General features: G+C 53.1%; 13 protein-coding genes across 13 annotated transcripts; 4 read left to right on the forward strand and 9 right to left on the reverse strand.

The window, feature by feature from the left end:
• Nucleotides 1–50: 50 nt before the first annotated feature.
• On the reverse strand, nucleotides 51–1806 carry P170DRAFT_353748 (MFS general substrate transporter; the record flags this gene model as incomplete). The annotated part of the gene is made up of 6 exons (XM_024843993.1): nucleotides 51–452; nucleotides 514–846; nucleotides 895–1020; nucleotides 1075–1412; nucleotides 1465–1565; nucleotides 1619–1806. The coding sequence occupies 6 exons, from the start codon at nucleotides 1804–1806 to the stop codon at nucleotides 51–53; spliced, it is 1488 nt and encodes a 495-aa protein (XP_024705943.1).
• A 261-nt stretch (nucleotides 1807–2067) lies between these two features.
• P170DRAFT_435825 (D-mandelate dehydrogenase-like dehydrogenase) lies at nucleotides 2068–3628 on the reverse strand. Its single transcript, XM_024849028.1, has one exon. The coding sequence runs from the start codon at nucleotides 3403–3405 to the stop codon at nucleotides 2122–2124; it is 1284 nt and encodes a 427-aa protein (XP_024705944.1). The 5' UTR covers nucleotides 3406–3628; the 3' UTR covers nucleotides 2068–2121.
• Nucleotides 3629–3801: 173 nt separating this feature from the next.
• On the forward strand, nucleotides 3802–5867 carry P170DRAFT_435826 (dienelactone hydrolase). Its single transcript, XM_024849029.1, has 3 exons — nucleotides 3802–4333; nucleotides 4411–4848; nucleotides 4924–5867. Exons 1-3 carry the CDS (start codon nucleotides 4090–4092, stop codon nucleotides 5727–5729), a joined length of 1488 nt encoding a protein of 495 aa, XP_024705945.1. The 5' UTR covers nucleotides 3802–4089; the 3' UTR covers nucleotides 5730–5867.
• Nucleotides 5868–6001: 134 nt separating this feature from the next.
• P170DRAFT_508797 (glutamine synthetase family protein) lies at nucleotides 6002–7900 on the reverse strand. The gene is made up of 5 exons (XM_024854603.1): nucleotides 7300–7900; nucleotides 6986–7245; nucleotides 6887–6939; nucleotides 6161–6841; nucleotides 6002–6112 (listed from the first exon to the last, which is right to left on the reverse strand). Exons 1-5 carry the CDS (start codon nucleotides 7715–7717, stop codon nucleotides 6082–6084), a joined length of 1443 nt encoding a protein of 480 aa, XP_024705946.1. The 5' UTR covers nucleotides 7718–7900; the 3' UTR covers nucleotides 6002–6081.
• A 187-nt stretch (nucleotides 7901–8087) lies between these two features.
• Nucleotides 8088–8995, forward strand: P170DRAFT_508798 (type 1 glutamine amidotransferase). The gene is made up of 3 exons (XM_024854604.1): nucleotides 8088–8320; nucleotides 8365–8588; nucleotides 8639–8995. The coding sequence occupies exons 1-3, from the start codon at nucleotides 8104–8106 to the stop codon at nucleotides 8930–8932; spliced, it is 735 nt and encodes a 244-aa protein (XP_024705947.1). The 5' UTR covers nucleotides 8088–8103; the 3' UTR covers nucleotides 8933–8995.
• Nucleotides 8996–9485: 490 nt separating this feature from the next.
• P170DRAFT_492565 (putative alpha-L-rhamnosidase A) lies at nucleotides 9486–11948 on the forward strand (the record flags this gene model as incomplete). The annotated part of the gene is made up of 2 exons (XM_024854031.1): nucleotides 9486–11004; nucleotides 11067–11948. The coding sequence occupies exons 1-2, from the start codon at nucleotides 9904–9906 to the stop codon at nucleotides 11946–11948; spliced, it is 1983 nt and encodes a 660-aa protein (XP_024705948.1). The 5' UTR covers nucleotides 9486–9903.
• A 61-nt stretch (nucleotides 11949–12009) lies between these two features.
• Nucleotides 12010–14034, reverse strand: P170DRAFT_455119 (aldehyde dehydrogenase family protein). The gene is made up of 4 exons (XM_024851505.1): nucleotides 13251–14034; nucleotides 12708–13180; nucleotides 12231–12642; nucleotides 12010–12166 (listed from the first exon to the last, which is right to left on the reverse strand). The coding sequence occupies exons 1-4, from the start codon at nucleotides 13650–13652 to the stop codon at nucleotides 12053–12055; spliced, it is 1401 nt and encodes a 466-aa protein (XP_024705949.1). The 5' UTR covers nucleotides 13653–14034; the 3' UTR covers nucleotides 12010–12052.
• A 477-nt stretch (nucleotides 14035–14511) lies between these two features.
• P170DRAFT_435831 (oxidoreductase, short-chain dehydrogenase/reductase family) lies at nucleotides 14512–15660 on the forward strand. Its single transcript, XM_024849030.1, has 2 exons — nucleotides 14512–14633; nucleotides 14683–15660. Exons 1-2 carry the CDS (start codon nucleotides 14584–14586, stop codon nucleotides 15557–15559), a joined length of 927 nt encoding a protein of 308 aa, XP_024705950.1. The 5' UTR covers nucleotides 14512–14583; the 3' UTR covers nucleotides 15560–15660.
• P170DRAFT_353454 (Zn(II)2Cys6 transcription factor) lies at nucleotides 15645–17306 on the reverse strand (the record flags this gene model as incomplete). Its single annotated transcript, XM_024843980.1, has 2 exons — nucleotides 15645–16472; nucleotides 16524–17306. 2 exons carry the CDS (start codon nucleotides 17304–17306, stop codon nucleotides 15645–15647), a joined length of 1611 nt encoding a protein of 536 aa, XP_024705951.1.
• Nucleotides 17307–17617: 311 nt separating this feature from the next.
• Nucleotides 17618–19039, reverse strand: P170DRAFT_355174 (MFS general substrate transporter; the record flags this gene model as incomplete). The annotated part of the gene is made up of 1 exon (XM_024844078.1): nucleotides 17618–19039. The coding sequence occupies one exon, from the start codon at nucleotides 19037–19039 to the stop codon at nucleotides 17618–17620; it is 1422 nt and encodes a 473-aa protein (XP_024705952.1).
• Nucleotides 19040–19532: 493 nt separating this feature from the next.
• P170DRAFT_355790 (putative transporter) lies at nucleotides 19533–21240 on the reverse strand (the record flags this gene model as incomplete). The annotated part of the gene is made up of 2 exons (XM_024844110.1): nucleotides 19533–20685; nucleotides 20738–21240. The coding sequence occupies 2 exons, from the start codon at nucleotides 21238–21240 to the stop codon at nucleotides 19533–19535; spliced, it is 1656 nt and encodes a 551-aa protein (XP_024705953.1).
• A 630-nt stretch (nucleotides 21241–21870) lies between these two features.
• P170DRAFT_474212 (putative Melibiase subfamily) lies at nucleotides 21871–24021 on the reverse strand (the record flags this gene model as incomplete). Its single annotated transcript, XM_024853111.1, has 1 exon — nucleotides 21871–24021. The coding sequence occupies one exon, from the start codon at nucleotides 24019–24021 to the stop codon at nucleotides 21871–21873; it is 2151 nt and encodes a 716-aa protein (XP_024705954.1).
• A 553-nt stretch (nucleotides 24022–24574) lies between these two features.
• Nucleotides 24575–26966, reverse strand: P170DRAFT_381594 (aromatic amino acid ammonia-lyase). The gene is made up of 3 exons (XM_024845578.1): nucleotides 26741–26966; nucleotides 26568–26674; nucleotides 24575–26513 (listed from the first exon to the last, which is right to left on the reverse strand). Exons 1-3 carry the CDS (start codon nucleotides 26878–26880, stop codon nucleotides 24652–24654), a joined length of 2109 nt encoding a protein of 702 aa, XP_024705955.1. The 5' UTR covers nucleotides 26881–26966; the 3' UTR covers nucleotides 24575–24651.
• Between the last annotated feature and the right edge of the window lie 158 nt (nucleotides 26967–27124).

Genomic DNA, 27124 nt, shown 5'->3' on the forward strand with positions numbered 1-27124 from the left:
CAGGGATCTCATTCCATGTCGCATTGGCCTCTTACTTCCCACCACCACTCCTAATGAACAAACCGAAACGCAACCACCGCCCCTCCCTGAATAGCACCCCCTCCCACCACTCCCTCCTCGACCTCCACCCTCTCAATACGCCGATTCTCTCTCTTCAAATGCCACTTGATCGCCATCGCCGTGCACGCGCAGACCAAACACGCCCCGCTCATGACGCCCCCACCCGCATAGTACCGCGGCTTCTGCGAATCCGGAAACATGTACGAGGTGTAGAAATGCGCGACCCCGGCGCCCATGAGGTTCACGACGGCAAAGGCCGCGGCGCGCTTGGTTTTGGGCCGGGGGAGCGTCGAGCTGAGCCATGAGACGACGAGGTTGTAGGGGCTGTAGGAGCCGGCGGTCATGAGGAACATGCTGAAGTAGCGGGCGCCGAGGGAGCGGATAAACATTGCCTTTTCCTCCGGTCAGTTGTGTACCAGATAGAAGGAAGAGAGGGAAGATGCGAGGACTGACCAGAAGATTCCCTAGTAAGGCGAATGCCAGCGGCACGGCGATGTGCAGACCTCTCTCGTTGACGCGGGCGCCGTGGAACGAGATGCAGAGGGAGCAGAGGAAAGCGAAGAAGTAGGGCGGCGCGGTGAGCAGCAGCGTGATGGTCTCGTTGTAGCCCAGGGTGCCGACGATGGAGGGAAAGAAGTTATTGAACGACTGCGCGGTGAGCAGCGACATCTGCAGGACGATGAACATGTAGAGCTTCGGATCGAGGAAGGCCTGTTTGACGCCCCAGAGGAGGGATTCGGGGTCGTCGTCGACGATGCCGGCGTTTTCGTTGCGCAGACGCCAGTCCTGACTGTGTCAGTTGAGATGGTCTTGAGTATGATGAAGAGGCTGTACCGCGAGTACTTGATGGTTGGGAGTCAGCCACCATCGGTTCGTCGAGCCAGGATAATCTGGGATGAATGGGATGACGAGCAAGGCGATGGCGATGGTCATTGATCCTTCGATGATGAACAGCCATTCCTATCCCAGGTTAGAGCCAGCTTCATCGGGTCGAAAGAGCAAGATGAAACCCACCCAAGCCGGTCTGCCCAGCTTCCCCTCCATCCTCGCCACAATACCCGCCGCAATCAGTCCTCCAAACGCGCTCGCCAGCATGTTGGCCCCGTAGAGGAAGGCAATTCGCGGCGGCAGCTCCGAGCGCTTATACCAGCAGGACATAAGGAAGAAGACGCCGGGCAGGAAAGGGCCTTCGACGAGACCCAACACAATGCGGCAGATGAACAGGCCGGCGAAGTTGCGCGTAAAGGCCTGGCACAGGGACACGAGACCCCAGGCGGCCGTGACGAGGCCGATGTATAGGGACGGTTTGACCTTTGTGATGATGACGTTGGAGGGGAGTTGGGTTATTATATCTGTTCAATCAGCAAGTCGGAAGAGAAGGTGGACGTGAGATAGGGAGCATACATCCGACGTAGAATATCATCAAGCAGGTGTTATACTGCGTGTTGGAGATGCCGAGTGTGGTAGGCAAGCCCGCGATCTTTGCGTTGGCGATGTTATTCCTGCTTTAATCAGCCCAACACATGGACGCGAGTCTTTGAAGGACAAGAGAACGTACCGATCCAGGATGTTCATCAAGAACAAAATGATCACCGCAGGCAGCAAGCAGCAATCCAACCTCTTCACCAGGTCTTTTTCCAGAGCTTTGATCTGCTCAGGGTCTAGACTCGCCAGCTCTATCGGTAACGGAAGCTGCTGCAAGGGACCTGGTTTGACATGCTCGATGGTCTCGACGTCGCCCTTCATCTGTGTCCTGGTGTCAATGCCGTTGTTCATTGTGGAATGCCAGCTGTGGGCTCAACAAGATGCAGAATTGCAATTGCGGGGTGACAGCTGCAGCAGGATAATCTTATGCATTTGAAGCCTGTAATCAAGCTGTTGAGTATGCGGCAAACAGTCCGATATCCGGGGGATCGACGGTCGGGGGTATGCCGGAATCTGGGGAAATGCGGAGTCTCTAGATTTCAAGAGGTGAGAGTAAGGTTTGGGCCTGATAATGTAATTGAGGTAAATGCTCATGTCATGGTCTAGAGTACTGTATAGTCGACAACCCCTATACTCCTATCCGGAGTGACTATCCCTGACAGCCTTCGCATTGACCGGAGTCAACGGCTCCCCGATAACCTGCCCATCCTCGCCCACCACCGCCAGAATATTCCTCATCGCATTCAGCTCGAAATTGATCCTCGTCTCCAGCGCCCCTCCGCCAACATGCGTCGTCAGCGTCACATTCTCCATCGCCGCCAACCTCTTCGAGACCTGCGGTTCATGATAATGCACATCGAGCCCAGCAGCGGACAGCTTCCCCGTCTCCAACGCCGCGACCAGCGCCTCCTCGTCCACCACCTCCCCTCTGGCCGTATTCACCAGTCTCGCCCCATCCTTCATCACCGCAATTGTCCTCTCATTGATTAAATGCCTCGTATGTTCATTCAGCGGCGTATGCAACGACACACAATCCGCCTTCTCCAGCAACGCCTCCAACGACCCCTCAAACCGCACCCCCAACCGCTCCTCCTCCTCCCTCTCCGCCCTCACCACATCAAAATACATCACCTCCATCCCCAGCGCCCGCGCCTTCTCCGCCACTCTTTTGCTAATATTCCCCAACCCCACCAGCCCCAGGACATGACCGCGCGGATTCCTCGAAATCATCGCAAGAAGCTTATGCGTGGCCGTAAAGCGTGCCGGATCGGCCGTGCGCGCGGCGATCTGCGCCCTCGTGAAGTTCCGAAACACCGACAGGATCATGTACAGGGTTGTGTCGGAGACCGCTTCATCCGAGGCCCCTGCACCGTTGGCGTACCAGATCCCGCGCGCGCCGAGGGCGTCGACGTCGGCCCAGTTGAAGCCGGCGCCGGCGGAGGCGAAGATGCGGACGGAGGACGGCAGCAGGGCGATGAGCTCGTCGTCCCACTGGCCCATTTCACCCCCGGATTGGAAGTGCGGACGGAAGATGGCGGAGAAGGAGCCGTATCGGTTTGTCTTCAAGGCGTGGATGAAGGATCCTCGGTCTGGAGCATCGTTGGGGACGATGTCGTAGCGGTCGGAGAAGGGGCCGTTGTAGAAGTCATGGTTGTATTTGATGGGGTCGCCGAGATGGAGGATAATTGGGTTGGGCATTTTGGATGTTGGGGGATCGGGGGTTGAGATGGTGATGATAGTCCGTCTTAATGAGCGATGATGCTGGTCGACACCGGAGAGAAAGCCGTTGGCGTCGGCGATGAGCCGGTCGAGTAGTGCGGGGAAGCTTTCAGAAGGAAGAAAGAAGTTGGGGAAGCTCAATAGTTCTGATTTGATTTGATAGGATTGATTGAGTGGCTCCTGGGATGCCTGATAGGTCATCTAATGGTCTTTCGAAAGGACGAGCGGCTATATTTTTGAGTATTTTCTCCCCTTATTATTCTGGCTAAACAGTAAGAAGTCAAAAGGATTATTTTAATGACATTTTTGTACATCTTAAGATGGAAATGCTGCGATTTATAAGAGTATGGTTCGAAGATATAGGCGTCTGGTACGGTAGAGGAGTTAATTGAATCGCATGGGCGGCATTTTAAATGAAGAAGTCTTATGAATTGGTTATTGATATGAAAGAAATAAATACAATCAATTTATGTAGTAATAAGATGTTTTTGGAATATTTTTAGTATCAAGTCCAGGGTAACCATGGATGTCCGTTGAATCGCATGTCAAAACCAGGCACGACCCCCCGACCCATGGAACTTCGCACTGACATCCAAATTCCAGTCTCCCCGCCCTGGAAAGGATAACAAACCTGCAGATCCATTGCGCTCAGTGGACAATAGAAACAAAAAACTCCACCAGACACTCCCAGTTAATTAATCCAACGCGACCGTCAGATGAGGCGATGACGTAGGGCTGCCGAGTGACAAGGCCGATGACGTATTCCGTGCATCCGCCCAAGTCAAGACAACTCGATCGTCCTCATTCCAGTGAAATCCTTTTTCTTTCTCTAATCTAATCGACTGGACTCAAATCTAATTCAACCACAAAACGCAGCGCAAAACAATGGCCACCATTTCCATCTCCGCCCCCGGCGCAGGTGGTTTTCTGTATAATTCCGGCCACAACACCGCTCGGCTGTGCGTGACGGCTGAGACGCCAGACTTCGATACCTCGCTGCTGCGACGCTGGCAGGATGAGGGCCTCGATGTGCAGTACGTGCCGTTTAATGGCGGAGGAAAGGAATACATCCTGCGATTGAAGTCGGTGAAGGAGGGCTTGGGGGTTGGCGAGAACTACGCGGTTGTTGGTACGTTCTTTTCCGTCCCTTCTGTGTATACTTGTGCCGTTGCAAGTAAATTCGATGTCGCATCTAATACAGCCTAGCATTTGGCGACGCCGCCTCCTTCTGTCTGGACTACTACATCAAACCCACCACCTCCAGTCGCCTCTGCGCGCTGATCGCATACTATCCCACTAACATCCCCGACCCGCGCATGCGCTTCCCCCCGACGCTGCGGGTCATGACGCATCTGGCCGGCAGCACCGTTGACGTGACCACCACGCCGACGATGCTGGGGCTCCAGGGCAAGCGACGCACGAACACGCGACAGATCAACCCGGGCCTGGGCTCCGGCGAGCGCCTGAACATCGGCCACCTAGCGTATACGTACGAGCACGCGCAGCCAGGGTTCGCGGAGACGGATCTCGATGAGTATGATCGACTGGCGAGCGAGTTGGCCTGGAGTCGCTCGTTGCAGATGCTGCGGAAGGGGTTCGGCAAGGATCCGGACATCGAGGAGAAATGGGAGGAGCATTTGGAGGGTATGCTTTCCCCGCCTGTTCTTCCTGATTCGTCTGTCAGAGTATAAAGACAGGTACTAACTTGGAACCCTCTAGCGAGATTCTTCTCCATGAACCTCTCCGACACTATGGCCCCGTATACCAACCACGTCGCTCCCACGGTGACCTTCACGCCGACGGTGAGCGGGGGGATCGGCACGCACGCGCTCCGCCGGTTCTACGAGCACCATTTCCTGCAGAAGCTGCCGCCGTCGATGCGGCTGCGCCTGATCTCCCGCACGCAGGGCACCGACCGTGTCGTGGACGAGCTCTTCGTCAGTTTCCAGCACACACACGAGATCCCGTGGATGCTGCCCGGCGTGCCCCCGACAGACAAGCACGTGGAGATCGTCCTCGTCAGCATCGTGAGTCTGCGCGCGGGGAGACTCTACTCCGAGCATGTGTACTGGGACCAGGCCAGCGTGCTGGTCCAGGTGGGCCTGCTGGATCCGAAGCTCGTTCCGCAGGGCGCGTCGCCGTCCGTCGACCGACTGCCCGTCGTGGGCCGGGAAGCAGCGCGCCGCATGCTGCAGGAAGACCCGGAGCTTGACGGCAAGGATTTCCACAACCGGCTGATTCGCAGGGCGCGAGCCAAGGCGAAGGGCAAGGACGGCGAACCGCAGACGCCGGCGGTCGAGGAGTCTGGAGCCGAGGGTAAGAGTGAGCTGGATACGCCGCTGAAGGAGCCGAAGGGGAAGGGCAAGGCGGTGCAGCAGGAGTCGCGCCAGGCTGGGCCTCAGCCGGATACTGAGGCTGAAGAGGAAAATGGTGAGGAGGAGGCACAAAATGGCGAGCAGAATGGACACTCGAATGAGAAGAAGGGAATGGCCTCTGTGGAAGACGCCCAGGATGATGGAGAGTGATGGGTTAACGGTAAATATTCAGCGTGTTGGTTCTCTGCTTCCATGTTTTCTAAATTGCATGTCCTTTTGGCCGACGGAGTTCGTGTTTGGGTATATAATTCATCTTTCTTCTGTTCTCTTGCATGCTCTACACCGCTAATCATCATCACCACCCCTCGTGTACTACCTCCTCATTAAACACGTAGTAAACATGGTAGGGCGCTTTAACTATCGGTGCTCCACAATGGAATACCACGGTTGGACATGGCAAGGGTGGACTTGGTCAGGTTGTGGTAGGAGATCAAATTCTATTTATACTATTTACACGTGTCTATAGAACAAGACTAAGAGAGATTCATGCACCGGCCAATGGCTATACAGTCTCGATATACCGTTTGAATTCCCTATGCCAGTTAGTATCCTCGTGCATAACCATAAACCAGAGAACTCACCAATCAGTCACGGCCTCCCTCCACAGTCGCAATTCATGCTCGCGCGTAGCGGTAAAGAAGTCCACGAACTCGTCCGCGAGAATCTGCCGCGCAATGCTGTTCGGGGCGCTAAACCGCTGGACCGCAGCGTCCAACGTATTCGGCAACAGCTCCGGTCGAGGACTATCGGGCTTCAGTGCCGAAACAGGAGGCACTGGAATCTCCAGCTTCTTCTGCACACCGCGCCACCCCGCGGCGAGGATCGCGCTCAGCGCATAGTGAGGATGCAGGTCCGCGCCGGGAATGCGCACCTCGAACCGCGTGGCGCCGGGTTTGCACACTGGCGGAGTGATGATGCGAACGGACGCCATGCGGTCCTCTAGTCCCCAGGTGATGTTCACGGGGGCCCAGAAGTTCTCCACGAGGCGTTTGTAAGAGTTGATTGTCGGGGCGAATAGGGGCATGATGTCTGGTAGGGCCTCGAGAATGCCGGCAAGGAATTGACGACCCAGGTCCGACAGTCCAGCTGCATCGGGCCACGGGGCGTTGGGGTCTTGTGTTTCCCGGGCAAAAAGGTTCTTTCCGTCGAGATCGCAGAGGGAAACGTGAATGTGACCAGAGCTGCCGGGTTGGCCTTGAATGGGCTTTGCCATGAAGCAGGGCGTGATCCCGTGCTCCATTCCTACTGATTTTGCCAGGAGTCTAGGTTGTTAGTCCTGGCGTTACTGTAGGAATGGGAAGACCTACTTGAACAGGGAAGCCTTGTCGGCCATTTCCGCGACGTCGCATACTTTGAGGGCCTGATTAATGAGCAATGATCTCACGAAGAATACCCAACAGACTTACCGCTTCATATACCCCCGGACCGCCCTCGGTGTGCCACCCCTCAATCCCGCAGTTGAATTGTGCGCTTGTGTTGAAGATGTCATAGAAATACTTCTTGTGCGCAACAGGTCGTGTCGAGCTATACGAAAAGCTTCCGGCAGTCAATGGGCGGAGTGCACCCGGGGCATTTTTCTCGAGAAAGGCGGCGATATCGTGCGTCAACCCAGGAACGCCGTATCCGTCCTGCGAAGGGGTCTGAAAATTGATAAACTCCAGCTCAACTAACCTCTATCCATCAGCATTGCCTTCTGTGGGATCTACCAAGGAAGACGTACCTCCAGCCATCCCCTTGCAATTGGCCGCCGCAAGTTCATCGCAAACCGCCTTCAGCATACTGCGACCATCTGCCGACACGGGCTTCTCATTCTGCACAAACCGCACCAAGAAAAACGGAATGTCGTCCTCCCACGGTATCCTCCGGAAGGTGTTCAAGTCCGGCACCGCGAGAAAGTCGACGTACCCCGAATCGGCGGGCGCGATCTTCGCATCAGTCGTGTAGAGCATGTCCTGCATGTCCCAACCAAAGACTGCGGAACTGAAGCCGAAGCCTTTCTGCGCAATGCCCAGGAACTTCTCTTTGGACATCACCTTGCCGCGCAGGATGCCGTCGCAGTCGACGCCGGCCACCTTGACCTTGATGTCATCGGCGAGGAGGTTGGGGAGCTCCTCGACTGTGATATTTTGCGAAGCCATTGTGTTATGATTGAGGATTTGTTTGATTGGAGAGAGAGAGGAGAGAAGAGTGAGATTGCGGAATCTGCTTTAAAGATGCCGAGGTGGATCGCAGCTAGCCATGATACGACGGATCGGCATCGCGGTCTTGGAGAGAGATCTTGTGGATTTCTGGGGCCATGAAGCATTGCGAAGCGATGGCGAAGTAATTGGAATTGGGGAAAAGTGGACGATGGATGTTTACCGCGTTGGAGAAAGACCGCGCGGGGAGAGACCGCGCTTATCGATAAGAGATAAGCCGATAAGGATATGGTCAACAGTTCACATAATGAGTTCTATTCTGTCATTCGAGTCTTGGGCATTTATCAATTCATATTCTAAATATTCCAAATATATATTCAACAGCCATGACACGCATCGCCATTCTTGAATGCGACACCCCCATTGGCCCCGTCAAAGATCAGTATGGGACATATGGGGACATGTTCGAGAGGCTTCTCAGCGCCTCTCTTGCTTCCCTTGAAGACACAGCTACTACACTGGAATTGACCAAATGGAACGTGGTAGACAGTTCATTTTACCCAGATCCAGAGAATGTTGATGCAATCCTCTTAACAGGAAGCAGTAAGTCCCCAACCCCTGTCCGACGAATTCCACTAACCTTGCAGAACACGACGCCTTTGCAGACACACCGTGGATAGTCGAACTCACCAACTACGTGCAGCGCGGACACCTGCAAAAGAAACCCATAATCGGCATCTGCTTTGGTCATCAGATAATTGCGCGCGCATTGGGTGCTCGAGTCGGTCGCAGTGACGTCGGATGGGAGGTATCGGTGGAGCCGATTTCTCTGAGCGATGTAGGAAAGCAGCTTTTTTCCAAAGACACCTTCGTACGTCAGATGACCACCATCATCAGATAAATGCTAATACACCTGTGAAGTCACTGCATCAGATGCACCGCGATATCGCCCACGAAGTCCCCGAAGGATGTATCAATCTCGGCTCGACGCCTATCTGCGAGGTTCAAGGATTATATATGCCGGGTCGCATTCTTACGGTCCAGGGACATCCCGAGTACGATGAGTTTGTCATCACAAGTCTGTTGGAGGCCCGTCATCGGATGGGGATTTTCGGGGATGAACTCTTCCGTAGTGGGATCTCGCGAGCTGCAAAGGAGCATGACGGAATATCGTTTGCGCAGGCTGCCTGGAGGCTTATTTTGTCTGAGGTTTGAATATCTACCGTTTTTACGTTCAAACTACTGGTATAATAGGTAATATTCAAACGAGACTTTTCTTGCATACAATCTCCCTAGGAATCAATCTGGAACTCACCACGCTATATATAATTCCATTATCGTGTCAGGAGGCAAATTGGTCACACAAGATCAGGTCTACTGATATTCTATATTCTGCACTCACATATACACAGACACAAAGGGAGGAGAAAAAAAAAAAAAAAAAAAAAAAAAAACAACAGCAAAGATATACCTGGCTAATTCCGCGGAGCATCAACGATGTTAGACTCGGAAAACCCGAGAATCCCCCCACGAACCGACCGAGACAGCTAACATGATGTCGGCAGAGATTTCACGGCGGAGATGGAAAGACTAGACATCACATCTCCACACGAAATCCACGGGTGTTTCTCGGGTAGGAAGAGTTCACCATCCCGGGAGCAATTCGGCAACGGCCCGATCATGCGATGCCGCCTGGCATTGACTAACGAGTATAGCCCCAATTCGGCCTCAGAATAACCCGGTCGGCTCCGGAATCCGAAGAATTCCCTCAATATCAACTGGAGTTTCGGCCAGCAGGAAGTGGGTGCATTAGACGAGCCGAACAGGACAGAGCCAGTCAGGATCGGCATCCCCGTGGGGACATCCTCCGCAGACCCAAAAATCCCCTCGGCAAGATTCCGACTATGACGACAAGCCGTCTTGGCTGGGGTTGAACGAGGCCGTGAATATTGATTACTCGTCCGTTAAATCCTGTGGGGGTCTTCGGCAAAAGGTGCTCGGGGTATCCGACACCGAGATGGTTCTTCAAAACCAGGGAATGAGGATGAGGGAATCTGTCTGTGGGAATGATGATGTCGATGCCAATTGCGAGGGGCCAATGTAGAAGTATTTAAACGTAGAGACTTGGCCAGAAGCCGGCACAAGTCATCGAGTAGGCAGTCGGAGAATATCGACCAGTTCTCAAGATGAGGCTATATTCGCTCCCACTCCTCGCGACCGCCGCTCTGGCGATTCCTTATTCCGAGTATATTCTGGCACCCTCGTCTAGAACCCTCACTCCTCCCTCCATCTATCGCACCGAGGGTTCAGTGTCCAATGCGTCCTCTTTGCTGCACGAGAACAGCACCACTCCGACGACCCTCCACGGAAAATCCTCCATCACCTTCGACTTCCAAAAGAACATCGCCGGTCTTGTCTCCCTCGATGTTTCCGATTCCTCCGCGTCCGACGCCTTCATCGGCGTGACCTTTTCCGAGTCCAGCCTCTACGTGAGCAGCGAGGCCTGCGATGCCACCGCCGACGCCGGGCTGGACAGCCCCCTCTGGTTCAACGTCGGTGCAGGATCAGGCGTCTACACAGCCGAGGAAAAGCACGTCCGCGGTGGCTTTCGCTATATGACGATCGTGAGCAACACGACTGCCGACGTGTCTTTGAACAGCGTCACTGTCAACTTCACTGCGGCGCCCAAACAGGACCTGACGGCGTACACTGGGTATTTCCACTGCGACGATGAACTGCTCAACCGGATCTGGTACGCCGGCGCATACACCAACCAGCTCTGCACCATCGACCCGGAGATGGGCAACTCGCTCGTCTGGTACCAGATCATCAACAAGACGCAGACCATCGAGCTACCCGAGACGGTCGACTGGTGGAGCAACTACACCATCTCCAACGGATCCAGCGTGCTCACGGACGGTGCGAAGCGGGATCGCCTGGTCTGGCCGGGCGATATGTCCGTCCAGCTGGAAGTCGTGGGCGTGAGCACGTACGACCTGTATAGCATGCGCAACGCGCTGGAGCGGCTTCTCGTACTGCAGAAAGCAGACGGCCGACTCCCGTACGCCAGTCCGCCGTATGCCGACACTGTCAGCTTCACATACCACTGCCAGAGCCTGGTCGGCATTTACTTCTACTACCTGTACTCGGGCGACCGAGCCTGGCTGGCGCGTCACTGGACTCAGTTCAAGCTGGGAGTCGACTGGGCCCTGGGCAGCGTGGACGACTCTGGTCTGGCAAACATCACCGCCAGCTCGGACTGGTTGCGCTTCGGAATGGGCGGACATGTAAGTGCCTTCTCTTCCATCACCTCTCCCCAACCAACCACCAAACTAACCCATTCAACCAGAACATCGAAGCCAACGCCATCCTCTACTACACCCTCAACCAAGGCCTGACCCTCTCCAGCCTCCTCAACGACACCACCCCCCAACAAAACTGGACCCGAACAGCCTCCCGCATCAAGTCCTCCGCAAACCACCTCCTCTGGGACGCCTCCGCCGGCCTGTACATCGACAACCAAACGACCACCATGCACCCCCAAGACGGCAACGTCTGGGCCATCAAGGCGAACCTCACCAACTCGACCACTCAATCCACACAACTGACCCGCGCCCTACGCTCCCGATGGGGACCCTACGGCGCACCAGCCCCAGAAGCCGGCGCCACCGTATCCCCATTCATCAGCAGCCTGGAGCTGCAAGCGCACTTCATGGCCTCGGACGCGCAGTCGGCGCTCGACCTCATGCGTCGCTCGTGGGGCTTCATGCTCGACGACCCGCGCATGACTAACTCCACCTTCATCGAAGGGTTCAGCACCAACGGATCCCTGCATTATGAGCCGTACGCAAACGACCCGCGCGTATCGCATGCGCATGGCTGGGCGACGGGGCCGACGAGCGCCCTGACGCACTACGCGGCGGGGCTGAGGATCACGAAGGATGCGGGACAGGAGTGGGAGGTTGCGCCGCAGCCGGGGGATTTGAAGAGCGTGCATGCTGGGTTTGAGACGGTGAAGGGGCAGTTTGCTGTTAGATTCGAGAGGGAGAGTAATGCGACGGAGGCGGGATATCGGAGTTTGGAGTTGAGGACGCCGCGCGGGACGGTCGGGACGGTGAGGTTGCCGGGTGTCGAGGGGGAGTTGGTGAGTGGGAATGGGACGACGGTGAGGTTGAGGAGTGGTAAGGTTAGTGGTTTGGAGGGTGGAAACTGGCGGTTGGTGAGGAGGTAGATGGATTGATAGAAGGAGGATGGATAGGATGGAAGTCATGTATGTATGAAAATAGACGATAGCATGTCATATTTTACGAATCATTCAACCAAGGGAGAAACAAATCAAGCCTGCTGCTCCTTAATATGGAAGCTCTTCAGCTTATAAAACGCATCGAACCCATGCGGTCCCAACGTGCATCCCAATCCCGAGTTCTTCCATCCAATCCACGCCAGATCCTATACAAAACTTAATTAGCACTTCCCAACCCCAATAGTCAGAAATAGGACAGACAAAACCTACCGGACTCGGATAATCACACCGATTCACAAACACCGTCCCCGCCTCCAACCGATCCATCAACCCCTCTGCGGCACTCACGTCCTTCGTCCACACACTCGCCGTCAGCCCGAAGTCCGTATCATTCATCAAGGCCACGGCCTCGTCGTCCGACGCCACCTTCATGATCGGCATCACCGGCCCGAAGGTCTCCTCGCGCATGGTCCGCATGTCATGCGAGACGTTGACCAGGACCTTCGGCGCGACATAGTTGCCGTCAGGCGGGGGAGCCGAGAAGGTTGCGTTATCGGGGGTGGCATCGACGGCGCCCTTGGCGAGCGCGTCGGCGATGTGCGCGTTAATCGTCTTCACGGCTTGCTGGGAGATGACGGGGCCGGTGGTGGTGGATTGATCGGCGGGGTCGCCGAGCTTGTACCTATTCATTTTCCATCCATTAGTCCAGGCTATAAAGAATGGCCCAGGGAAGAGCAGGACACTTACGTCGCGAGCTCCTTCTGCACCTCGTGCACAAACGCATCATGCACGTCCGCATGCACATACACCCTCTCGACGGAGCAGCAACTCTGACCGGAGTTGAACACCGCGCCGTCGACCAGCTGCGCGGCGACGTACGCGAGGTCCGCGTCCGGACGCACATACGCGGGATCATTCCCGCCGAGCTCCAGATTAACCGGGACGACGCGGCGGGCGGTGGCTTCGCGGATGCGCATGCCGCCTGCCGTTGACCCCGTGAACGAAACGAGGTTGATCTGCGGGAGGGCGACGATCTGGTCGAGCACGTCGAGCGAGCCGCAGTGGATCAGCTGGAAGAGGTGAGGCGGGAGGCCGGCCTCGGTGAAGAAGGAGAGGAAGCGTTCGCCGATGAGAGGCGTCTGGGGGGAGGGTCTGAGGAGGACGGCGTTTCCGGCGAGTAGGGCGGGGAGGATGGTGCTGATTGTGATGAGGTAGGGGAACTATATTTTCGCGGACGTGGGTTAGGAACTGGTTTATGGGTCTTTGAAGGACTAAGTGTAGGAGACATACGTTCCACGCCGTCGCGATAAACACCACTCCGATGGGCTCCTTTTTCAAGAACCGCCTGAACCCGTCTTCCGGCTGACCGGGGAGATTCTTCAGGCTGTCATCGACGATGTCAAGGAGGTAGTCGGCGCGTTTGCGCATGGTGTCGATTTCCTTGGTAGCGAAGGCGATCGGACGACCCATTTGAGACGTCAGCTCTTCGGCGAGAGTCTCCTTGTTAGCCTTGATGAGTTCTAGTGCCTTGAGGATAATGGACTTTCGCTCGGAAAGAGGGACCTGTTTCCACGATTTGTGGGCATCCTGGGCGGAGATGGCGAGCTGGCGGGCTTCCTCCAGGGAAGTGCCGGGGTGCTCGTAGATGAGCTTGTTGGTGGAAGGGGAGAGGGTGCGGATTGCGTTGGACATGTTGTGTTGTAGTTGGGGTATAGAAATTGTTCAGTTAGAGGTACGTAGGGCCGATAAGAAGTAGTTATAGCTCCGAATACTTCGGATCAGGGACCGCGCTCGGAGGTTGAGTGGGTCGGTGGATGGATTGAGTTGAACCCGCGAATAACCATCACATCCGCGGTGAGGAGCACCTCGAGGTGGGTTTGATTCTATTCCAGAGCGATCCCGACATTTCTTCGAGCCGCTGAAGTGTGAGAGTTCTGGCGTTTGTCGCCCGATTCTTGATGGCCTCAGGCATTAGGCATACATGCTATGCCGAGGTCACTGGACTTCCTCCTTTTTTACTTCTTAACCTTCTGCAATAAATTATGAACCTCTATTTTATTGATCTCGCTGTAAAGTGTTAATTGAGAATCTGTACAGTTCGACTTCTCTCACTGCTTCGTTCTCCGGGTTAAGCCCAGTAAAATGATGCACTACCCACAATCGCGAAAGTTGCCACTCAGAAGTGTCCAGAGTACCCCAACAACAAAGATTCAGAAACGTAAAGCTATTCCAACACTTTCGTCAGCTTTCCACAAGGACCTGAGTTGCCCCGCGGAGAGCTCAAGCTGTCCTCAACCTCCCCACGCCCCACTGCGCGGTCCGGGACCGCGGGCGTCTCTTATCGCGATCGTCCCTTATCGCCCGCGCTACGAAGCCGAGGTCGGTTTCACATTGGATCAGAGTGGAACTCAATTGCCAGGGCTGGTCAAGCGGTGCAGCTTAACCGCGCGGCGGGGTGTTGGAGATGTGTGGTCATCTGAATGAGTGGGAGGTAATGGTGGGGTTATAAAACGCATTTCTGTCGTCTTCATTCTGACCAGTATATCATCCTTATTGACAACCTGCATTTCAAAGTGCCAACAAATCAGTTAAAACATTTCATTAACAAACCAAACACTTGACAATGGTTGGAAGACTCGCTGGAAAGAACGCCCTTGTCACCGGTGCCGCCGGGTATGTATCTCCGACTCCCACGACCAAGCAGTTTAGCTAACGGAACCAGCGGCATCGGCCTCGAAACCACCATCCTCATGCTCCGCGAAGGCGCCTCCGTCCTCATGACCGATATCAGTGCCCCCGGCCTCGAGAAAGCCCTGGCAAAAGTGAACCAGGTAGTCCCCACACACGATGGAAAGGTCGAATACCGCGTGGTCGACGTGTCCAAGGAAACAGAGGTGGAAGCGGCAGTTGCGCACCTGGACGCATGGGGTGGCCTGGATGTGATCTTCAACAACGCTGGCATCATGCACGCGAAGGACGGTGATTCGGAGGAAACTCCCGAGAGCATCTGGAACTTGACCATGGACATCAATGTGAAGGGTGTGTGGTATGGATCCAAGCATGCCGTGAAGAGCTTGCGGAGACACGGCAAGAAGAAGGGAAGTGTGATCAACACGGCCAGTATGGTTGCTCTGGTGGGTGCCGCGACTCCGCAGTTGGCCTACACTGCCAGCAAGGGTGCGGTGTTGGCCATGACTCGCGAACTGGCAATTGTGCATGCGCGCGAAGGTGAGTTACATGTTGTGTCTGTCGCGACCATAGCTAAAACGAGCAGGTTTCCGCTTCAACTCTCTGTGCCCTGCACCTCTCAAGTAAGTTCGACTGCCTCAATTGATTGCTGCCCATCTAACCGTGACAGCACCCCCCTGTTGCAGGATTGGCTTGGAGATGACAAGGAGAAGCGATTCCGCCGTGAGGTTCACTTCCCCACCGGTCGCTTCGGCGAAGCCATCGAACAAGCCCACGCCGTCGTCTTCCTGGCCAGCGATGAGAGCAGTTTCGTCAACGCCACCGACTTCGTGGTTGACGGTGGCTTGACCAAAGCATACGTGACCCCGGAGGGTCCTGCCACTGAGGCCCCCAAGAACCTGGGCCAATAGGTTTCCTTGCAATACTTGCCATGAGATGCAAGGGCGAGGCACGAATGATGACCGTATTGTATGAATAGAACAACCCTGATTTATCTTATGCAAATGAAATCCATATTTGATACTTTTGCATCGCACGACATATGTTCCATGGCCCGGCTTCCTCGAGAGGCATCTCCCACATGTGCTCGAGCAATAGAAGCGTGCGGTGCATGTTCCCGATACCAAATGTATTTACCATTGTAGTCAGTCGGTTGCGTAGCTGATCCTGATGCTCTGTCTGGCAAAGACAGGATCCTATCACGGCGATCGGCCAGCAGAGCCCAGAATTGATCCGGACTGTCGCGGAAAGCTGGTTGAGGTATGCCATTCCTTCGACGATGGCCGTATTGATCAGTCCCTGGTGCATTCCGTTTTCGGTCCGCGAGAAAGAGCCCAAAGCTGTGTATAAGTAGAGAAGCATGGCCTGTTGAAAGATGCGACCGGCCAGAAATACCTCCGGGGTAACGCTGGGGAAGGGTGACCACTGTAGTATCTGGGTTTGTAGCGAGCCGTACATGGCGATTTCGTCAGCGGATGGCATGGTGGGTTGGGCATTGTGCATCATCCACTGTCTCCCTAAATCAAATATGCAAGGTATTAATAGCAATAGTTCCAACCAACAACCACAGAGATTGCCAATGTACTGAGAGTCGAGGAGCTGACGAGCTCGGTTCTCCAACTCGAAATTCAGCAAGAGTTGAGGGCTAACCCTGGCATCGATAGATATCATGCTCACTGCTGCGGTATAAGTGTAATATTCAATGACAAAGTCTTTCAGTTCCTTCGGAACTGTTGTATCACTCAGCGACAACAGACGCGTCAATAGCGTGTTGGCTGCGGATAGATGGTCAAAGATCGTGCCATTGATGTCTCCTTTGGCAGTCTACTCTACATAGTCAGCTGAGATACTTTGCCGATCGTAGACGGTGCATACCTCTGTAAAGCACATCACGAGAGCTCCAACAGTAAGCATCAGTGAGTTGGACTCCTTCCCGTTGATAAATTCGGTGACTCCTTTGCGGAACAACTGCAAAGCTTTCGTATAGTGACTCTGAGCGATTTCATCGGAATCGTTTCGGCTTCTGAATGCCCGATGCGCAGCACTTTGCGTGAGAACTAGCTGGAGAAGAAGGTCACTGGTGAAAGCAAGAGGTACTATCTGGACCAAAAACGGATTCACAGGAGTTGAGCCGTTGGCCATACAGTCAGCCGTTGTCGCCAGATAGTGGCTCAGTAGCTGAAAAGACTCTTGACTGTAACCTGGAAGCATCGATAGACTTCGAGGCACAAGGCCCCCTACGGCCAAGCTAGTAAGATCGGACTCTGGGCTGCCCCTTAGAGCAATTTGCTGAGGTGAAACATGTTCTTCGTTCGCTAAGGCAGCAGGCTCGGCAGAGTCGGTGCACGAGACTTGGGCTGACGATGCGGCAGAGGAAGAGCCCACTGAACCAACTGATACACGACGTTCTTTATCCGATACTGGGCTGGATGGCTGACCCTCGAGCCCTAGTGGTTGGTTTGTATCCGGAGCATTTGAAGCCGTTGACGATGGGTTTTGGGGTAGATTGGATGGCCATTGACAGGAGAGTTTATTGCGGACACATCCTCCACAGGCCGGTCTGACTTCGTCGCACTTTTTCTTGCGACGCCTGCAGGACCAGCAGCCGGTCCTTACCCGAACAATGGGTTCTGTACGTAGCCTTCGAACCGGAGGCATTTGAACAAACGGGCTGAAGACCAGGACTACAAGCGTTGCCACCGGGAAGACGAACGGGGGAGAAGGCAGTGCGGTGGAGCCGATCACGGGTGATAAGTGCCCGTCTCTTATCAGTTGCGTTCCTTTCTTTCTCCTTTCCCAATCATCCATTCATTGACCATTAACATTCATCATCATCATCATCATCATCATCATCGATTGCCTCGATCAGTTCATCTATAAAGTCTCTTATCCAGATACAAGAGACATCCACCATTCTATTTGCTCCATATACCCACTCTCTACCTTGCAATGCCTTACCTACTATTTCATTACACACGACCGTACAAAAACAATTTCCGAGGCTGAAGCCATCCAAAGTAGCTCGGAAAGCTGGCCAAGGCGTTTTCTGATCCATATACACCCTCTTGTTCTTTTGCCGCCTTTTTTTCAATCTCATAGAACTTCCAGGAACGCAAGACCCAAAGGCTAAGTGCGCCCAAAATGAACATGCATGCAATGTACACTTGAGTATTCAAGTAGCCAGAGCTGGCCACCAAGCTGAGTGCCACTGGCTCAGCAACGGTCGTTGGAATGACTAGAGTAAGGCAGATCATGGCAAATGTCGACGGAAGACGGCTCAGCCCGACTACCTCAGCAGTCACCGGGGTTATCGTTCCCCAGAAGGTGCCACTAACCATTCCCGATAAAATGGCGAACACCAAAAGGGGCGCATAAGACTGCGCAGGGATCCAGATGGCAAAGCATACAACGGCGCAAAAGGCTGTCATAAGCATCGAAACTGTGATTCTGCCAAAAACGTCGCTAACCCACCCGGTCAGGGGCCGTCCAATGGCTAGTCCAAGATTCAGGATTGCACCTGCGACCGATCCTTGCTGTGCATTCAACCCAATCGACGATGCGTAATGCGGCAGGGAGTAAATCAAAGCGATGAACCCTAGCTCCGTGCTGACTCCCCACACGATCATCAGGAGGACCTGGAAGCTGCTGAGATCGCGGTGATTGAACGTGCGTTGGGCGATAGCAGTCCGAGATTGTTTGCGGTCTCTCAGCAACAGCGAGCAGATCAAATTGGATCCTAGAGCGCAGAATGCCAGAATTTTGTAGGTCATCTGCCAGCCCATAGTTTCGATCGTATGACCTGACGCCAAATTATAGACAAGACCGCCGATCCCAGAGCCCGAAGCGGCGAGCCCGATAGAAAGGCTTCTCTTAGTTGAGAACCATGGAGGGAGAATCGCCATGGTGGTGAGGTAGAGGAAACCCATGCCGAAGCCAAAGCATACTCCTTGGGACAAAAACAAGTGCCATATCTTTGTCGAATATGATGCACTAAACAGGGACACAAAGACCAAGGCTGTACCGAAGAGCAAGGTCACCGTGGTTCCCACAGCTTTGTACGTCTTGGTGACAATGGGCCCAATCAGCAAGCATTGGGAGATAGACAGCCCGCCGATAAACGCATAATCCAGATGGCCAGCACCGGGGAATGTTGAATTGGACAGGAAATAGGCGAGGATCACTCCCCACGCGCTGTTGATACCCCAGGTGTGCACGGTGATCATAAACGCACAAAACGTGCACACCCAGCCATACCCGCCATTAGGAGGGATGTCTTCAAAAGCATCTGCTTGGTTTGTCGCAGCGTTGGTCTCATCTTGCTCGGAAGTTGGAGTTTGGAAGGGATCATTGCCTTGCCGAGATGAGGTTCTTTCCAGGTCGATACCATTCATTTTCAAGATGGAAAAGAGAAATAAAAGAAAAGAAAGATGCAAATTTGAATGTCAGGACCCTGCGGGGATTGACGCGATTATGAAAATGGGAGGATGAATGAAGGGTGGTGGGGGAGAAATGGAATCATCCAAGGTCTGTATTGTGTGCGCAATCCTTATTGGATGGTCGCCCAGAGTTACCCATACTGCCCTAAAACATTGGACCCTGTCGATCAACCAAAGCCCTAAGGACTTTTGCTGGCAGCTTTATCAGAAAAACTTTCCGTTCAACCGGGACTCACGAATCTCTTCAATTCAAAGGACAGATTTGCAGCTGGTGCAATTCAACCGTGGCCTATCAGCCAAGATCGGATCCGACAATCCACAAAGTCGCAACTCCACATCAAAAGCTGGGATGAGAGACTCTCCCTATGATAGAAATTTGGAAGAATAATCTCGAAACTCAATCGTTGGCCATATTTGGCTTGGATCAACGAGAAAAACCGCCAAAAAATCACATGGCTATAGCTGTTTTCTCATGTGGACCCTCCTTTGCCCGATCTTTGATCGCCACATTCTCTGCGTACGCGTCGACGTGACACTTCTTAAACTTCCTTGTTGGCACACCAGCCGCGAACATAATATCCAGTTCCTCGAACGTACGCCCTTTGGTCTCTGCGAGACGGAAGTAGCCCCAGACAAATGTGAGGAAAGCGAACGCGAACCAAAAAAAGCCGGTTTTTCCTCTCCAATTCCATGCGACCGGATTCATCATGTATGGCTCAATGGCATTGGCAACAACAATGGCAATATAATAGGCATTGCGGGCTAGGCAGATTGTCTTTGATCTCAGCCGTGTTGACGAGACCTCTGGGGCGATGCTCCAGCCCATCGGTCCCACGGTCAATGAGAAAGTGAACAGCCAAACGATACACAATGCAGACTGTGCCCAGACAAGATTGTTGTTATGCTTTGGGAGAGTCAGAAATCCGATAATGAGAAGATATATTGACATCAGTCCCATGCCACTTAAATACATGGTCCGGCGGCCAAGTCCCTTCATGAGGAACCAGGAGAGAATTGTACTGACGAATGCAACCGCAGTGCCACCCAATCCGACCTTATAAGCATTCGATGGACTCATTCCTGCTTGCTCGAAAAAATATGTGCCTGTGTATGCGAACTGGCTGCCGGCAAACACCTGCCCGGCAAACGTCACGCAGGCAATTTCCGTGCGTCGCAGATTGCTTCCTCGAAAGCAATCCCAGTACGAGCCTCCAGCCTCTAATTCCCGTTCGATGCTGTCGGTATGGATCATCATGGCGACTATTTCTCGAGACTTGGTCCTTTCTGGCCTGCTTGTTAGGCGATGGACGGTCTTTTGGGCGGCTTCGTATTTGCCATGGCGCACCTGCCACCAGGGCGACTCCGGCATAAATATCGCTATGAAAAATAGCGGTGCGGGCCAGATCCACTGTATGGCATATGGAATACGGTACGACCACTGGTCATCCCGGCTCAAGAGGCTTTGAAGCACGCCGGCACTGATAAATTGACCGATAGCGAAACACATATTCGTGTAAGCAGTCAGGTATGAGCGAAGCGCCATTGGCAACAGCTCCGACGAGTATGCTGGCCCGATTGTGGCGAATATTCCCCACGGAATTCTGCAAGCTGTCAGCAATTTCTATCAAGATCAAGTGTCCAGATCAGACCTACCCACAAAGAACCTGTCCAGCCACTTGGACGCCCAGGGACTTGCCAAAGAAGGACACAAATATGAAGCCACACATGAGCACCAGCGCTCCCATAAAAACTTTCCTGAACCCATAATGCTTAATCAGGTACCCGTTCAAAAATGCACCAACGATGCAGCCTGCATTCCCACCGACCCCGAGAGCAGACTGCCACGCCTGAGGTACCTGGTACCCATCGCCATGTTCGATGCCGAATTCTTTCTGGAAGGCTGGGTATCCGTAGAAGCTGCCAATGAGATTGGTATCATATCCCTCCATGATGATTGACATGGAGATGATGAGTGACCAGATCACAGCCCACGGGTAAGATCGTAGGGCCTGCCGAACAGTCATGGTATGCTCGTTGATGTTGGCTGCTTGGGCCTCGTCCACGCTCATTTGCCATGCAGTATTCTTCTCTTCATCGCAGTGTTGCGTCTCCGAGTCTGCAGATGATGGAGAATCAACAACAGATGTCTTCTCCATTTTCTATCGGTTTATTGAGCTCCCACCAGGTACAAAACTGTTCGATCATCGCAGTACATGAATCATATTTTAGAAGAACAACCAACTGTCAAAGCTTCATGGACCCCTGCTGGATTATATACCAATGAGCACACCGCTCAGTGTAACAGATAACAACCAATGGAAAACATGATATGTCAATTCAACTTTCCCGCAAAATATCCCTATAATGAATGCCTATCTCTTCCATCCCTGACCCCTGCAAGGGACAACTAAAGCACATGATCAAAAATGACACCCTCACCATTTAACGTCTTTGAAGGAAAGACACTCGACGCCAGTAGATTAAATTTGTGGACAAGGTAAGGTAAATCCGGGGGAAAGAAGGCCTAGACAGCGGGTTTGACGCACCCTGACTGGTGGAAGGCGAAGGCTGGGAGCTGAGCCGGAAGCCTAGAAGTAAGGGATAGCTAGTTGGAATGCTCTGTGTAACAAAAAGTGCGGGGGAAATGTCTTTATTGGCAGAGATGAAGGCTAATAGCTCCTTCTTGAGTTGAAGCACTGTTGGGTTTCGCTTGAATTATTTGGATGTTTGTCTCTTGGATTAGACGTGGCCGGTGCTTTGATGTCCGTGCGAAACCAAAACCAAGATCAAGACACAGTAACCTTCAGCAGTCGAGCAGCCATCTTCGAAGGGATATGGACTTTGAGCAGCCCTTCAGGTTTCCATGATATATTGACAGGGAACGAGGCAGGATAGAGAATTTGCGCATTGACTGCGTGGTCACGGAACGTCAAAAGGGGGAGTTCGATTGACTCGGCACCTCCACGTCTCCAGATGGAGATATAATAATGTCCAGTGTCTCTTCCTTCCGCTGTTTGAGCCGCCATCCCGAGTGCGATCCAGTCATCGTGCCAGTGAGGAAGGCCAAGGGGCCAAAATGCAGTTGCAGTTGCCAGGTCCAAGCAGATGCTTCGATACACGTCCATTCCTTGTTTAATTAGATCAAACTGATGGGGCTGGAGGTTATCGAGTCGTCCACTGAGATGTATACGCCCGAGTAAACTGTTAGTCACAGTCATTGCATTGATTTCATCGTCCCATTCGGGCTGAGGATACGCCCACACAGCTCCTTGTTCGGGGGTCACAGCCGTTGGAAGGGCCGCGGCAATGGCAGCATAACGATCGGGGTCCTGCTGGTCACTGGTAGATTGGAGGGCGTGAACGGCTAACATGGCGTAGTCCATTCGCTGGGCACCGCTGGAACAGTTTTCAATAACAAGTGCGGGATATTTGTCGTGTAATTCGCTAACCCAGCGCAAGTATGCCCTATTGTGATCTAGCTGGCCCGACCCAGCGCTCGAGCAACTGATATCAGTGCCCTGGGTGACTTCGATGTTGTAATCGAACTTGAAGTAGCCGACACCGTAGTCCGTTATTAGACGGTGAATAATCCCATGCATGCGATCGCGTACAGCTTGATGACGGTAGTCGAGTTGGTATCGTCCCTTTTCGACGATGCGCCGGCCATCTCGTTGGAAAAACGCGTCTTCTGGGAGCTGCTGCGCAACAACGCTTCGGATTCCAACAACCTCTGGCTCTATCCAGAGGCCTGGAGCTAGTCCCCGTGCTTGGAGCTGGGCTAGAAGCTCCTTGAATCCCATGGGGAATCTTTTCTTTGAAGGCTCCCACAGCCCGACGTCGTCCCACCATCCTGAGTCGTCCGCATACCAGCCCGCGTCAATCACAAAATATTCGGCTCCAGCTTCGACGACCGGATCAACGAGTGCTAGGATCTTCTCATCTGTCGGGTCACCCATGAGACAATTCATGTAATCGTTGAATATGATCGGCAGTCGCTTGTGGTCTTCATGCTGCCGTCTCATTTGTCGTCGGTATCGCGTCATCTCAGCGAATGCCTTCTCGTAATTGTCAAAGACATGACAGATCGCAACTGGTACAGTTGTGAATTCTTTTCCTGGAGATAATTTCTCCCTCCAGTCATGGTCAGCCTCTACCGGTCCTCCGGCTGCCACATAAACGCTGTCTTTCCAGTCTCCAATTTCCCACCGCCATGACCCGTTGTTTTCCACCTGCCATAGCCACGTTTCCGCACCGTCGGTCCGTTTCAACAGACCCATGGGTAAGTGCCCTTCTGTAGAGAAACTTCCACGATTGGAGACAGCATAATGTGCTATACTAGCCGCGTGCTCTTCGGGACGACCGTAGACTCCGTAGTCGTCAACCCCGAGACTTGGTAGGTCATGTTCAATCCATTGTGCTTCTCTGAACCATGAATTATTTGGTACCGACAGGGTATAATCCGACCACCATTTTTCCGACCCCGTAGTCAATCCCCCAAGCACAAGGGAGCTGAGTTGGGTTACCACGATGTCCTGGTCGCCGTCGTTTCGAATAGTGGCCGTTGACGAGAGAACTGGGATAGATCGGTATATTCTGAGATGGCATATCACGGTGACCTTGGAGATATCGTCTGCTAGAACAACATCTAGAACTTTGGTATCAGCCTGCGTGCTGGTGTGATGTGACTGGTACTTCAACCGCGTTCCCAGGTAAGTTCCAATGAGCGACTTGGAGGATTTGTGTTTCGCCGTGCCTTCGCCCGCGAGACGCGCTTCCAACAGGGGAGTGAATGAGTTTGGGAAGTATCTAGACGCTGATGGGCGAGTAGAGCCCGGAATAGGGATAACTTCCTGGAGGAAGGCGATTCCATCGGCACTGATGTGCACTTTAACTTGCAGAGCGTCGCTCTGAAGCGAAATTGTAACTGGAAATGTCATTTTTAAGGTGTGGAGCTCCGGTGATATTCTGTTGGATGTTCGACTTGACCTAGGTAAGAGAAGAACTTGAGACTGGCATCTTTTGAATCCCACTGGCACAGCGGTAGGCTCTGTAATCCCTCTCGCCTGTTCGGCTACCCCACTTGACAAGAAGTATGGTTGTCTGCAACTGCAGGAATGAAGAGAAGCGGTTGGTGGAAAAGGAAGAAAGATCTGGAGTGGGAAAAACTTCCCCGCATTTTCTTCCATCAACTGCAATTTGAAACAATTCTGGATATAAGAACTACGATTGTTTGAAATCGAACATTTCTGATTACTAGTAATAAGGGTTAGTCGTTCTAGTGTCATCTGGGCAGTGCTGCCAACTTTCCTAAACTGGGAATCAGCGAGTGACTGACGGTCCTCATTCTGTCTATCTTTTCATCTACTCAGCAACTACAAGGAATCCGTGCACATTCAAAGCTAAAGCTAGTTGGTTTCATGGACTTATCCACCCATAACAGATCTCATGTTAAATTACATGGATAGAAAGAAAAAGAAGAAAAGGTGTGGCATCAATAACAATCACCGCAGGTGAGATTGCAATCAACAAAATAAGCCCCATGTCAACTTGAAGCGAGCGACGCCTAATCAATCCTCCACGCGAGCCAGCAGTGCTCCAAGAAGAATACCAGTCATCTTATCTTCGCGCAACGCCTCATAGATGATGGAAATCCAGGCACCGATTGATTTCTTCTCTCTGCCGCCGATGGTGTTGGCCTCGCTCTGCTGTGGCGACAGATGCTCGGCAAAGCCTTGATGGAATGGGATACCCAGTTGACGCCGGATATACACATAAACAAGCTTGGATCCAAGGCCCAGGTAGTCAGGGGTAATCGGCTGATCGCAGAACTCTTCGACCCCTCGTTTATACGCAAGGGTGAGATTGTGGACAGCCAGTTCTCTCCACTGGTCGATCTTGGCGAGATAATTCACCTTTGGGCAACGAGCTGAGTTGACTTTTGCTACCTCTCTCACCACGATGGATAAGGAGCGATCGACTACATAGCTGTTGCGCTGCTCGATGTCTAGGCGGGAGGTCAGCGGCCAAGCAGATTTAATGGCACTGGTAACCTTTTCCACCAATTCTTCGATCTCGTCTGCGCTGAGGAAGTTATTGAAAGCAAAGGTCATAGCTTGGTGGATAACAGAATCGATTTTGTCGTAAAACCTCAACTGGATAACGCGCAGGTCAAGGGCCTGGCAGACCACATACAAAGAACACGCGCCTATCATGGATACGAGATCAACTGCTTTCATGGTGTATCGTGCGGTCACAAAGGCCAGGGAATTGATGGCTTGGTTGTGCATTTCGGCTGTTTGGACATGTGAGCTGACCGGGTTCGCAAGGTAGGCCAACTCAGACATATATGCAGCCATGTTGATGTCAACACCCTTCATTGTGAAGGACAAGCTGGGTTCGTCGGCAGCCAGGTTCGTCGGCAGACCATTGCTAAGTCCGGGGTCTATCAACTCGGTGCACTGTGTAAAGAGCAGCTTACCCAACATCTGCAGTGCCAAACGAGTCTTCTCCATAGCCGATGTCACGGTTGTAGCTTGAAAGTTACCGCCGCAATAGAATTTTGAAGCTGAGTTGTCAATCAATGGATTGTCAGTGGTTGAGTTGAGTTCAATATCGATTTGACGATCGGCGAGTGCAAGGTCTTCGAGCTGAGGGCCAATCCATTGAGCTGATGTTCTGATCGAATAACGATCCTGAACGAGACCTGAGGTTTTCGACTGCCATGCGTCACCTCCCTTCGCAAGATGAGAGCCCTGAAGCACGGCAAGAATATTTGTAGCAGCCTCCATCTGGCCTTCGTGGGGACGGGTCAAGTTGATGAACGGATGAAAACTGTCCTTTGAGCCAGAGAGAGCCTCCACGGTAAGGGCAGTCACAACCTGAGACAGGATGGCAAGCTGATGGGCCTCATACATGGCAAGACTAGCTAAGCCAGCGGCTGCTGCAGTTCCATTCACAAGACCAAGAGCCTCCTTCGGGCCAAGACTAATACCCGGGATCTGGTGTGCTTTTAAGGCTTGTTGAGCAGTGACAATCCGACGCTCATGTCTTTTGCCAACCTGAACGTGTATTCCAGGGCTTCCTTCTGCAGCTCCAACAATATATGCCAGAGGCATGAGGTCCCCAGAAGCCGAAATGGTTCCACGAAGAGGCACTACCGGGACGATTCTATGGCGAATCAACCTCAGGATTGCATTTATAGAAGCCACCGATACTGCGGAGTGTCCTCTGGCAACGGAATTGCAACGGACCAGCATAGTTGCTTTGACCCACTCGGGCGGCATCGAATGGCTCTCAAGTGCGGACCCCTCATCACCGATATCGCCTTCAGTCAGGATGCCACTCTGAAGGAATTGCAATAGGGACCTCTGCAACGAGTAAACTTGGGTGGTCCGTGAGTCTGCACTGCCTCCGAATCCTGTGTTGACGCCTATGGCTGTCAGTAACATTCTAGGTGTTTCAATGGAATGGTGTCAGATCTTACCATAAATCGCATGCCCCTTAGCCAAGCAGTCTGTCAGGACAGTAATGCTTCGGTTAATGCTTTCGATTCTTTCAGGATCTTTTGTGAGATGAGGTCGGCAACCAGATCTAGTCACACCGTTTGTAAGCAAACTATACTTGTTTCAACAAGGGAGAAGGGAATCTTGAACTTACTTGGCAACTGCAACGACGTCGGCAATAGTCAGGCTGTTTCCATCAATGGTGACATTTCCCACTTGGGTGTCTGTCTGCACCTTTTCCCAGCGTGCACGAGCCACGTCAAGGTGACTCTGGAACTGATTGTAGCTGAACATTATGGCAGGAGAGGTACAGGGTCAAGAGAGGCACAAAGGGTATGTATGGCAAGAATGATATCAACAACGGTCCCTGCAGTATCTCTACAGGAGAGATGGGGTGGAGGAGGTTCCTTCGCTTAAGTGAGGTGACTTGCACGCGCCTGGGTCAGAAGACAACAGTAGAAGTGACTGCGAGGCCTTAGGACGCGTCTGGGGGTTCACGGAGACTCTCGGGGCTTCACGGCTGCTTTTCCGAGACCTC

Source organism: Aspergillus steynii (genome assembly GCF_002849105.1).
Source record: "Aspergillus steynii IBT 23096 chromosome Unknown P170scaffold_3, whole genome shotgun sequence".
Taxonomy (NCBI): domain Eukaryota; kingdom Fungi; phylum Ascomycota; class Eurotiomycetes; order Eurotiales; family Aspergillaceae; genus Aspergillus; species Aspergillus steynii.